At 49.3% G+C, this 13488-nt stretch overlaps 1 protein-coding gene across 1 annotated transcript in view; it reads right to left on the bottom strand.

Annotated features, from left to right (window-relative positions):
• Nucleotides 1-11729, bottom strand: part of LOC120944341 — a 16778-nt gene extending 5049 nt beyond the window's left edge. Inside the window, exons 1-3 of the mRNA XM_040358392.1 lie at nucleotides 11576-11729; nucleotides 8670-8807; nucleotides 628-805 (exon numbers count right to left, since the gene is read on the bottom strand). Coding sequence (XP_040214326.1) covers nucleotides 628-805; nucleotides 8670-8807; nucleotides 11576-11632 — 373 coding nt within the window. The 5' untranslated portion in view covers nucleotides 11633-11729. The remainder of the gene's footprint in view (nucleotides 1-627; nucleotides 806-8669; nucleotides 8808-11575) is intronic.
• Nucleotides 11730-13488: the final 1759 nt, after the last annotated feature.

Raw genomic sequence — 13488 nt, 5'->3', positions numbered from 1 at the left:
GTAGCGTATCGTATTTACGCTACGCCGCCTTAAGTCAGGAGGCAAGTACTGTATTCACAAAAGTACTTGCCTCCTAACTTACGGCGGCGTAGCGTAAATGTGGTCGGCGTAAGTGGCGACTAATTCAAATGAGGATGGGGGGGCGTGTTTTATGTAAATTACTCGTGACCCAACGTGATTGACGTTTTTGCGCCGTCCGTGAAAGTATCCCAGTGCGCATGCACTGGGATACGACTTACGCAAACGACGTAAAAAGGTGAAAAATTCTACGCTGGCCCGACGTCCATACTTAACATTGGTACGCCTCATATAGCAGGGGTAACTTTACGCCGGGAAAAGCCTAACGTAAACAGCGTATCTGTACTGCGTCGGCCGGGCGTACGTTCGTGAATTGGTGTATCTAGCTGATTTACATATTTCTAGGCGTAAATCAGCGTACACGCCCCTAGCGGCCAGCGTAAATATGCAGTTAAAAGACGACGGCGTAAGAGATTTACGCCGGTTGGATCTAATACAAATCTATGTGTAACTGATTATAAGAATCAGGCGCATAGATACGCCGGCTCGGACTCAGAGTTACGACGGCGTATCTGGAGATACGCCGGCGTAACTCTCTATGAATCCGGCTATATATATTTATATACAGGTAAACTTGGAAACACTGTAAGGCTCTAGCGCCTGTACTCAAGGGGAAGTGTTCAGATTTTGCTGGCATTGCATCTTTACCTGGATGGACCCCGGCGCTGTCTCCATTCTCTTCTGTGACACCGAGGAGCTCTGGGGTTGAGGTTAGCAGGTCTGTCTCCTGGAAGAAGAAGAAGACACCAATGTTACATCAACAAAGTTAGTCATTGTTAAAGGGTCCATCCACTTAATTTTTTTAATGGATATACAGTCATATTAACCACTTCCCGCCCAAGGATGTCATATGACGTCCTGGACTTTCAGTGGGGATATCTGAATGATGGGTGCAGCCAGGGCTATCTTAATGAGAGGGTACACCTGGGCACTGCCCAGGGGCCCCAGCTGCATGGGGGCCCCTGCACGTTCCCCAAAGCAGCTGGTCCTTGAGCCCACGCTGCCCCAAAATTGGGGGCCCCATGATGGCACTGAGAGTGATGGGGGGATATCTGGGGTGTAGAGGGGTCCGAGTGCTGGGAAGGCATCAATCTAGCAGATATATTATATGCACAGGACAGCTTTGTTATGTCATGTATGTAGTATTTTCCCCGCTGTTTCTTTGCTGTACAGAATGATTGTCCATGTAGGTAATGCGGAGCTCCACCCAAAAGGTGCCTCCTACCTACTTGATGTCTGTTCACCTGCACTGTCTCCATTGTAGGGGCCCCAGAGCATTACTTTGCCCAGGGGCCCATGATGCTATTAAGACGGCCCTGGGTGCAGCTACAGGCATCATTCCGATATCCATCTTTTCAGCCGGCGATTCTGAAACATTCCCATAGACACCCTCCTAAACCTTGTGGACGGCCTTCCCAGAAGAGTTGAAGCTGTTATAGCTGCAAAGGGCGGAGCCAACTCAATATTGAACCCTCCGGACTAAGACTGGGATGCCATTAAAGTTCATGTGTGTGTGTAAAGGCAGGTGTCCCAATACTTTTGACAATATAGTGTATATATCTGGAAAACAATGTCTTGTACCATTTGCTACCAACTCTAATAAAGAAGTGCGTTTTTGCGTGCGGAAAACTATGCAATGTGTTTTTTAACCACCTCCTGCCCGCGCTATAGCCTAAAGACGTCTACAACGCAATAGACGTCTCTCATGCATGAGCTGCCTGCGCGCACCCTTGTTGGGCGCGTGTGGCGCACTCTGTGATCAGCCGAGTCTATGAGACTCGGCTGATCACAAATCGGAGTAAGGGGGCCGATTCCGGCGCCCTTACCATGTGATCAGCTGTCAGCCAATGACAGCTGATAATGTGATGTAAACAAAAGATCGGTAATCAGCTTTTATTTTCCTCACGCTGACAGCACGAGGGAAAGAAAACGCTGATCACCGGCCAGTCAGTGCCCACCAGTGCCACCTACCAGCGCATATCAATGCTGCCTACCAGTGCCCACTAGTAATACTTACCAGTACCCATCAGTGCCACCAACAGTACATATCAATGTTGCCTACCATTGCCCACTAGTGACACCTACCAGTACCAGTATCAGTGCTGCCTATCAGTGTCACTTACCAGTGCCCATCAGTGCCACTTATCAGTGCTGCCTATCAGTGTCCCCTACAAGTGCCCATCAGTGCCACCTATCAGTTCATATCAATGCCGCCTACCAGTGCCTACTAGTGACACCTACCAGTACCCACCAGTGCCACCTCTCAGTGCATGGCAATTAGTGCCCATCAGTGCCTCATCATCAATGCTGCCTATCAGTGTCACTTACCAGTGCCCATCAGTGCCACCTATCAGTGCTGCCTATCAGTGTCACCTACCAGTGCCTATCAGTGCCCACCAGTGCCACCTCATTAGTGTCAACATTTTATAACAAACTATGAAACAGTTTTCCCCCCAAATTTTTGGTATTTTTTTCGTTATTTTAGCAAAATATAAAAACCCCAGTGGTGATTAAATACCACCAAAAGACAGGTCTATTTGTGGGGGGAAAAATTATAAAAATGTCATGTAGCATGACCGCGCAATTGTCATTCAAAGAGTGACAGCGCTGAAAGATAAAAATTGGCCTGGGCAGGAAGTGGGTAAAAGTGACCGGTAAGCAAGAGGTTAAAAAAAAAGAGTCGGGAGGAGGGGGGGCTCTTTGCCCCTGTTTCCCTTGGTACATCAGCCCATTCAATTGAATAAGCTGCTGTGCCAGCGATGTGCCCGTGATGTGCCCCGTGATGTGCCCATGATGTGCCCATGATGTGCCCATGATGTGCCCGTGATGTGCCCGCGATGTGCCCGTGATGTGCCCCGTGATGTGCCCATGATGTGCCCATGATGTGCCCGTGATGTGCCCGCGATGTGCCCGTGATGTGCCCGCGGTGTGGCCCGTGATGTGCCCGTGATGTGCCCGCGATGTGCCCCGTGATGTGCCCATGATGTGCCCGTGATGTGCCCGCGATGTGCCCGTGATGTGCCCGTGATGTGCCATCGATGTGCCCGTGATGTGCCCGCGATGTGCCTGCGATGTGCCCATGATGTGCCCATGATGTGCCCGCGATGTGCCCGCGATGTGCCCGCTCAGACGCGCGATTTTTGGTTTTCTGTGGTCTGACGGGTGCAGAGAAGAGTTTTTGGTCATTTAATTCTAATAATATAAACAGAAGGAGGGGTCAGAGAAGACGGAACCTCTGTTAGGAGAACAGGAAGCGGAGGGTGACACATCGATGACAAATGCCGAAATCAACCGCCGCAAAGGACATAAGCAGAAGTGTGTGTGACTGATGGTCAGGTTTAACCTCTTCACTGCCGCTGAGTTACCCCCATATCCGTTCCTCTCCGAAGTGACAGGGGACCCCTGTCAGGGGTGAAGCCGAAGCTTTGAAAAATCGTTATAAACTCAGGAGCTATTAAAGTGTTACTAAACCCACAACAGTAAAATCACTGGGCCAGATTCAGAACGAGATACGCCGGCGTATCTCCTGATACGCCGCCGTATCTCTGAGTGCGCTCGGTCGTATCTATGCGCCTGATTCATAGAATCAGGTTACGCATAGATATCCCTAAGATCCGACAGGTGTAAGTGTCTTACACCGTCGGATCTTAGGCTGCAATTTCAGGCTGCCCGCTAGGTGGCGCTTCCGTATTTTTACGCAAGGAATATGCAAATGAGGAGTTACGCCGATTCAGAAACGAACGACCGATCGGCGCTTTTTTTTTTACGTCGTTACCACCAAAAGAAAGCTCCATTTGTGGGGAAAAAAGGACGATAAGGTTGTTTGTGAGCCACGTCGCACGACCGCGCAATTGTCAGTTAACGCGACGCAGTGCCGAATGGCAAAAAGTGGCTCTGTCATTTGGCAGCCAAATGATTCGGGGCTGAAGTGGTTAAAAAGCCGCACCTTTAATACCACTTTGAATTTTGAGCCAGCAGACCACGGCAATTTTTTGTTTAATCCGATAAAACAAATACAGACTTTAGGGAAGTGAGAAGGTTTTTCAGATGCAGGTTCTACAGGTTTGGCCACAGAACTTCACTTCATAGAGATCAGTGGGGATTACCAGAGGAGGTGTCCTTTAATCTTCTGATTGTTACATTTCGGTGATCCATTAACCACTTCCATACTGGACAGTTACGCACTAGGGTTGTCCCGATACCACTTTTTAGGACCGAGTACAAGTACCGATACTTTTTTTCAAGTAGTCGCCGATACCGAATACCGATACTTTTTTTAAATGTGTCCCCAAATGCAGCAATGTCCCCCCACATATGCAGCCATGTCCCTCTAGCCATGTCCCCCACATATGCAGCAATGTCCCTCTAGCCATGTCCCTCACATATGCAGCAATGTCCCTCTAGCCATGTCCTTCACATATGCAGCCATGTCCCTCTAGCCATGTCCCTCACATATGCAGCCATGTCCCTCTAGCCATGTCCTTCACATATGCAGCCATGTCCCTCTAGCCATGTCCCTCACATATGCAGCCATGTCCCTCTAGCCATGTCCCTCACATATGCAGCAATGTCCCTCTAGCCATGTCCTTCACATATGCAGCCATGTCCCTCTAGCCATGTCCCTCACATATGCAGCCATGTCCCTCTAGCCATGTCCCCACATATGCAGCCATGTCCCTCTAGCCATGTCCCTCACATATGCAGCCATGTCCCTCTAGCCATGTCCCTCACATATGCAGCCATGTCCCTCTAGCCATGTCCCTCACATATGCAGCCATGTCCCTCACATATGCAGCAATGTCCCTCTAGCCATGGCCCTCGATGCAGCGGCGTGATGCGGCGGCAGCGGCGGGGGGGGGGGATAGGGGGGGTTTAGTATTCTATTTAGGTATCGGGGGTATTTGCGCGAGTACGAGTACTCCCGCAAATACTCGGTATCAGTCCCGATACCGATACTGGTATCGGTATCTGGACAACCCTATTACGCACCTTCCTGCCCAAGCCAATTTTCAGCTTTCAGCACTGTCGCAATTTGAATGACAATTGCGCGGTCGTGCTACACTGTACCCAAATGACATTTTTATTATTTTGTTCCCACAAATAGAGCTTTCTTTTGGTGGTATTTGATCACCTCTGCGATTTTTATTTTTTGCGCAACAACTAAAAAAAAGACCGAAATCTTTGATTTTTTTTTTTTCTGTTAATATTTTTTGTAAATAAGTAAGTTTTCTTCTTCAATTATGGGCACTGATATGACGGCATTGATGGGCACTGATATGGCGGCACTGATGGGCACCGATGAGGTGGCAGTGATGGGCACCGATAGGCGGCACTGATAGGTGCTGGTATGCTGCACTGATGGGCATTCATAGGCGGCACTGATGGGCACTCAAAGGTGGCACTGATGGGCACTCATGGGTGGCACTTATGGGTGGCACTGATGGGTACTTATGGGTGGCTCAGATGGGCACTGATAGGTGGGCACTGGGCATAGATGGGCACTAAGAGGTGGCACCGATGGACACTGGGTGGCACATTTGTGGGCACTGATTGGCATCGATTGTGTTATTTTTTTTTATTGGTGTTTTTTTTTTTATTTGCACTGGGGGGCACTCCCTGGTGGTCCAGTGTTGGCATCCGAGGGGGGGCTGCGCTGATAAACAATCAGCGCGAACCCCCCCTGTCAGGAGAGCCACCGATCGGCTCTCCTCTACTCACGTCTGTCCGACGCGAGTGAGGAAGAGCCGATCAATGTTTTACATCGTGATCAGCTGTGGTTGGACACGGCTGATCACGTGGTAAAGAGTCTCCGCCGGAGGCTCTTTACCGAGATCGGAGATGCAGGGTGTCATACTGACACCCCGCATCACTGATCGCCGCGCTGCGCGCCCCCACGGGCGCGCGCCGGCATGAAATCCTGCAGGACGTCAATAGACGTCCAGTCAGGATTCCACAACCACTTCCCGGACGTCAATTGACTATTGACCGGGCGGGAAGTGGTTAATGACTATTCACAGGTCCTCACTTCCAGCTTTTCAAGGCACATGAGTGTCCCACGAAGGGAAACCACCGCAACCAGTGGAGCCCTCACCAGTGCCGCTGTATTGTCACATTCTGCTGCCTATCGTAGAATGCTGCGGAAGTCACGTGGCGGCCAACTGCGCATGCGCAATACATTGCAAACGCAAGTGCGATGCGTTTCAATGGATTAACGACAGTACACACCAGTGAAACCTCGGTCGGCATCCAGGCTCTTTCCTTAACATCCCCGTGGATTGGAGGATGTTAAAAAAAGAGCCAGGAGGCCGAGCGAGCCGACTGGCCACTTTCCTCAAATTCCACGTCGCCCTGAATGCTGGGTTCGCTGGTGTGTACTGCCGTAAATCTATTGGAACGCATCGCACTTGCATTTGGAACGCATTGCGCATGCGCAGTTGGCCGCCACGTGACTTCCGCAGCATTCTACGATAGGCAGCAAACTGTGACACTACACCGGCTATCAGTGCCCACCAGTGCCACCTTATCGGTGCCCATCAGAGCAGCCTCATCAGCGTACATCAATGAGGGAGAAAACCTACACGTTTGCAAAATTTTATAACAAAATATAAAACAGTTTTGTATTTTTTTTTGTAAAATTCTGTATTTTTTTAACAAAAAATAAAAACCGCAGAAGTGATCAAATACAAACCAAAAGAAATCTCTATTTGTGGGAACAAAATGATAAAAATGTCACATGTGTACAGTGTCGTATGACCGCGAGAATGTCATTCAAACAGTGACCGCGCTGAAAGCTGAAAATTGGTCTGGGCAGGAGGCGGGGTTTAAGTGCCCGGTAAGCAAGTGGTTAAAGTCCCGAACTCACAATCATACATGTAGTACACATACGAGGGCCAATTTACCGACCAGCATGTTTTTGGAGTGGGGGAGGAAACCCACACAGGCCCAGGGAGAACATGCAAACTCCAAGCAGGTAGTGCCGAGGATGGGATTCGAATCGGCGACCCTGGGCGGAAGTGCTTACCACTTTGCCTCTGTGTTGCCATTGATTTTACAGGCATTTCACAATTAAGGGGACTACGGTCTCTTGCCACATTTCTGACTCCGATGAATTAAGGGTAGGCTGCAGCCATGGGCGTCCGCTCCATAGGGCAAGGGGGGGCAATTGACCCCCCCTGGAAAATCGAGAAGGTGTTGAAGAGTCCCGCGGCTGTGGGCTGTCTGAGCAGTCACGGGCCGGATGTCACACAGACACAGCGAGAAGAGTGAAGCCACCTCCCCCTCCAGTCTTTGTGTACACAGGGAACCTGCTGTGCCCATGCCGTGCTGATGGCTGATCTGAGGTACTGAATGGGATGGGGGAGGGGGGGTCTATCTGTGCTGAAGGGGGGGGTTTGTGCTGAATGGGGGACCATCTGTGCTGAAGGGGGGGTCTGTGCAGAATGGGGGGGCTGTGCTGAAGTGGGGATCCATGTGTGCTGAATGGAGGGTCTGTGCAGAATGGGGGGTCTGTGCAGAATGGGGGGTCTGTGCAGAATGGGGGGTCTGTGCTGAATGGAGGGGTCCAAACAAAACTTTTTTTCCCGCACAGAAATATAAATCTCTAAACTTTCCCAGGCTTTGTATTGCTGTCTGGGATGTCCACATACTTCCTGTCTTAGTGACCCCCCTACCAGGGATGGACTGGCCATAGGGACTACAGGGAGTTTCCCCGGTGGGCCGATGGCTCAGTGGGCCGTTTTTTAAAACAGAGATGCTGCTTGGAGGACTTTTTTTAACGCCCTGGCAGCGCCCCCGTGTGAAAGCACTCAGGCTTTCACACTGGGACTGCAGCGGAAGCGTTTTTCAGTCGCTTTACAGGCGCCCAAAAGCGCCTAAAAAACGCCTCAGTGTAAAAAGGGGTCCTACACTCACCCCCTCTCTTTTACACTCACTCTCTTTTTCTTACACTCACCCCCCTCTCTCACCCCCTTCCCCTCAACTCTCTCTCTCTCTCTCTCACCCTCTCATGATATACAACAATGGATGTAGGGGCCTTTTGTTGGGCGTGATTTTTCGGGGGGGGGGGCAGCATTTTATTGAATTAAAGTGGGCCGGTCTGGATGAAGTCCAGGGCCAAATTTTTGTCCCAGTCCAGCCCTGCCCCCTACCCATCAGGGTTAGGGTGCCCACGCGTGCCCGGATTGCCCCGGGACTGTCCCGCAATTGACATGTCTGTCCCGGGGTCCCGGGCACCTTCATCCCGGGACAATACAATGTCCCCGGAATAAAATAGAGGACACAGCCACCCCCCTACTAAGTAATAACTACATTTCCGGGAACTGGTTGCTTTTTATCTATCTTTTTATCTTTTTTGGGGGGGGGGGGGAGGTGAGAAAGGGGGTGTGTCCCTGAATGGCAGTTTGGAAATGTGGTGTCACTGGCTGAGGAAGGGAGGTGACATTTCACAGGCGCTAACATTATAGAAGTTCTAACTTTTTTTTTTCCCATAACATAGTAACATACGAGTTACATGTAGAGAACCAGGGCTGATGCAAGCCGCTTAGGGCCCCAGGGAGGTCAGGATCGGCACTGTAGAGAACAGACTCGCATACCTTCTTGCCGCGTGTCTCTTCCGGGGCGGTTGGTCCTTCTGACTCTTTCTGGATCGGCACGTTGGTCCCGCCATTTCTGGGCTGCGGGGCATTCGGTGGAGCACCAAAAACTTGTGCCGTGAAATTGGTGAAAAAATTCTGCAACAAAGAAGAGAAAGGGTCACGTGATAGGGCGGCCCGGCAGTGACTTCATTACCCCGAGGGCCCCTGGGTGTGTTTAAAGTGGAGTTCCACCCATAAATATAACATTACATCAGTAGTTTTAAAAAAAATGTCATTAGTCCTTTATGAAAACATTTTTTTTTTTTTAGATGCCTTCAAAGTGTTGTTGCTAGGCAGAATAGTTAATCTTCCCACTTCCTGCACCTAGGTGCTTAATGCTTCCTAACCTACACCGCACAGACTCCTGGGAATGTAGTGGGTGTAACTTTCCAGGAGTCTGTGCACTCCCCAGTCTCAAAGAATCATGTGACTTGGACAGCACAGGTGCTGAAACCTGATCTGGACACGGCTTGTGCAGCACTGAGCATGTGCGAGATCTGCAAGGCTGAAATCCAGGAAGTCATACAGTCTGGCTTCATGATGCCCACACTTAAGATGGCCCCAGTCAATTTCTATTTTATAAAGTGTCTAAATGCTGTAACAACCTAACAAAACGGACCTTAGTTTACAGACTAACTTTACTAGAATACATTAAGCTTGTGTATTACAGGGGTATTTATATTTAAAAAGTGAAATTGTGTCCGGAACTCCACTTTAATTCATGGGCCCCTGTGCCAGTTGTACATGATCATGCAGAATGATGTTCACAGGGCCGTCCTTACTATAGATTGGACCCTGGGCAAACATTTTCTTGAGACCCCCCCCCCCCCCCCCCCTTTCTTCCATGCAATTTCGCTCTCCACCTGCTCTGAGACATACGATGAATAGCAACTAGACTCAAAATCAGTTTACTGAATCAGATCAGGCAGCGATTGTGACTGGCTGCTAGAGGTTACAGCACACATTATGGCTCACTTATAATTGCTAGAGGTTACAGAGCATGACTTCTGTTTGTTGATTGGTTGCTAGAGATTACTGTACATCAAAACTGCTCACTGATTTGTTGCTAGAGGTTACTGGACATCCTTACCGCTCACTGATTGATTGGTTACTAGAGGTTACTGCACATTATTACTGCTCACTGATTGGTTGCTAGAGGTTACTGGACATCCTTACCACTCAGTGATTGGTTGCTAGAGGTTACTGCACATTGTTAGTGCTCACTGATTAGTTGCTAGAGGTTACTGCACATTATTACTGCTCACTGGTTGCTAGAGGTTACTGGACATCCTTACCACTCAGTGATTGGTTGCTAGAGATTACTGTACATCAATACTGCTCACTGATTGGTTGCTAGAGGTTACTGCACATTATTACTGCTCACTGATTGGTTGCTAGAGGTTACTGCACATTATTACTGGTCATTGATTGGTTGCTAGAGGTTACTGCACATTAATACTGGTCATTGATTGGTTGCTAGAGGTTACTGCATATCCTTACCACTCAATGATTGGTTGCAAGAGGTTAGTGCACATCATTACTGCTAACTTTAGCGATTGGTTGCCAAAGGTTGCAGTGCATCATTACCACTCACTGACTGGCTGCTAGAGGTTACAGCACACATCATGGCTCACTTATTATTTGCTAGAGGTTACAGCGCATGACTTCTGCTTGTTGATTGATTGCTAGAGATTACTGTACATCAATACTGCTCACTGATTGGTTGCTAGAGGTTACTGGAGATCCTTACCGCTCACTGATTGGTTACTAGAGGTTACTGCACATTATTACTGCTCATTGATTGGTTGCTAGAGGTTACTGCATATCCTTACCACTCAATGATTGGTTGCAACTGGTTAGTTCACATAATTATTATTTGCTACAGGTTATAGCACATGACTTCTGCTTGTTGATTGGTTGCTAGAGGTTACTGCACATTATTACTGCTCACTGATTGGTTGCTAGAGGTTACTGGACATCTTTACCGCTCACTGATTGGTTGCTAGAGGTTACTGCACATTATTACTGCTCACTGATTGGTTGCTAGAGATTACTGTACATCAATACTGCTCACTGTTTGGTTGCTAGAGGTTACTGGACATCTTTACCACTCACTTATTGGTTGCTAGAGGTTACTGAACATTATTACTGCTCACTGATTGGTTGCTAGAGGTTACTGCACATTATTACTGCTCATTGCTTGGTTGCTAGAGGTTACTGCATATCTTTACCACTCAATGATTGGTTGCAAGAGGTTAGTGTACATCATTACTGCTAACTCATTGGTTGCTAAGGGTTATAGAACATCATCTCCTCACTGCCTGCACACCATGGACTGCTGCTGGTGGTGGGTGGTGGTGGGGGGGGGGGGGGCAGGGGTGGCGGTAGACAATAGCCAGAAAACTTTTTGTGTTTCCAAAACAGGAAGTCAAACGAAATCTTCTGATGGGGACACAGGCTGAATAACAATGCCAACTGTATATAAAACTATATACAGTATATAAAAAAAAACACTTTGGCTTTAGCTATACTTTACACAAAGTTCCTTTTAGTGCCCCCCTATGCTATCCCCCCCCCCCCTATGCTATCTCCCCCCCCCCCTATGCTATCCCCCCCCCTATGCTATCTCCCCCCCCCAATATTATGGGGGAGGCATATTGTAGATGACCAAGTTAGAACCCAGCTTCATGCTCTGTAAGAATTGCAACACTGGTTCAGACGAAAAGGGGAAATAAAACGTGAAAGGTGCACGAGCAACATCAGAGGGTATTCTAGTGCAACATGAGGATCACAAGCCACTGGCTGAAAGACCACACCGCCCCCAACCCTCAGACCCCACCCCCTTTCTGCCCCTCTCCACTCACCATAGCATCCTGTACAGCCTGGTAGACCCGCGGGAGATGTCGCTGCAGGAACTCCATGCTGCCTGCAGACCCTGCGCTGTCTCACGGCCGTCTCTCCCCCTGCGTCTGTTCGATGCGACTTGTGTGTGCGGGAAGTGGCCCTAAACCACAAGCAATGTGTAACTTCACTGCTATTTCTCCTTCTACAGACGACACTTCCTCTTCAATCTGCATAACCCATTCACTGCTGGACCAAATAGATTCCTCCTTTACATCAGGTGTCCCCAATAGAGTCCCCCTTCACATCAGGTGTCCCCAGTAGAGTCCCCCTTCACATCAGGTGTCCCCAGTAGAGTCCCCCTTCACATCAGGTGTCCCCAGTAGAGTCCCCTTTACATCAGGTGTCCCCAGTAGAGTCTCCCCTTTACATCAGGTGTCCCCAGTAGAGTCTCCCCTTCACATCAGGTGTCCCCAGTAGAGTCCCCCTTCACATCAGGTGTCCCCAGTAGAGTCCCCTTTACATCAGGTGTCCCCAGTAGAGTCTCCCCTTTACATCAGGTGTCCCCAGTAGAGTCTCCCCTTCACATCAGGTGTCCCCAGTAGAGTCCCCTTTACATCAGATGTCCCCAGTAGAGTCCCCCTTTACATCAAGTGTCCCCAGTGGAGTCCTCCTTTACATCAGGTGTCCCCAGTAGAGTCCCCCTTTACATCAGGTGTCCCCAGTAGAGTCCTCCTTTACATCAGGTGTCCTCAGTAGAGTCCTCCTTTACATCAGGTGTCCCCAGTAGAGTCCCCTTTACATCAGGTGTCCCCAGTAGAGTCTCTCTTTACATCAGGTGTCTCCAGCAGAGTCCCCCTTTACATCAGGTGTCCCCAGTAGAGTCATATTTTACATCAGGTGTCAGTAGTGTCCCCTTTACATCAAGTGTCCCCATGTAATGTCCCCCTTTACATCAGGTGTCCCCAGTAAAGTCCCCCTTTACATCAGGTGTCCCCAGTAGAGTCCTATTTTACATCAGGTGTCAGTAGTGTCCCCTTTACATCAAGTGTCCCCATGTAATGTCCCCCTTTACATCAGGTATCCCCAGTAGAGTCCCCCTTTATATCGGGTGTCCTCAATAGAGTCCTATTTTACATCAGGTGTCCCCAGTAGAGTCCCCCTTTACATCAGGTGTCCCCAGTAGAGTCCCCCTTCACATCAGATGTCCCCAGTAGAGTCCCCCTTTACATCAAGTGTCCCCAGTGGAGTCCTCCTTTACATCAGGTGTCCCCAGTAGAGTCCCCCTTTACATCAGGTGTCCCCAGTAGAGTCCTCCTTTACATCAGTTGTCCTCAGTAGAGTCCTCCTTTACATCAGGTGTCCCCAGTAGAGTCTCTCTTTACATCAGGTGTCTCCAGCAGAGTCCCCCTTTACATCAGGTGTCCTCAATAGAGTCCCCCTTTACATCAGGTGTCGCCATGTAGTATACATGTATCTGCACCCCCTCCCCCCTTAAAGGTGACAAATGTGACACCGGAGGGGGGGAGGGTTCCAAAAAGCGAAAGTTCAATTTTTGTGTGGAGCTCCGCTTTAAGTGTTGGTCCCTCTGTGCATTGTTAAGTGTTCAATACACAGTACAGTACATTACAAAGCACCCTGCACCTCTGGACCCCTTTACATTACAAAGCACCCTGCACCTCTGGACCCCTTTACATTACACAGCACCCTGTACATCTGGACCCCTTTACATTACACAGCACCCTGCATCACTGGCCCCCTTTACATTACACAGCACCCTGCACCTCTGGACCCCTTTACATTACACAGCACCCTGTACATCTGGACCCCTTTACATTACACAGCACCCTGCACCTCTAGACCCCTTTACATTACACAGCACCCTGTACATCTGGACCCCTTTACATTACACAGCACCCTGCACCTCTAGACCCCT

Source organism: Rana temporaria, chromosome 6, assembly GCF_905171775.1.
Source record: "Rana temporaria chromosome 6, aRanTem1.1, whole genome shotgun sequence".
NCBI classification, from domain to species: domain Eukaryota; kingdom Metazoa; phylum Chordata; class Amphibia; order Anura; family Ranidae; genus Rana; species Rana temporaria.
The sequence above is the reverse complement of the archived record's forward strand: the minus strand, read 5'-3'. Positions and strand labels throughout refer to the sequence as shown.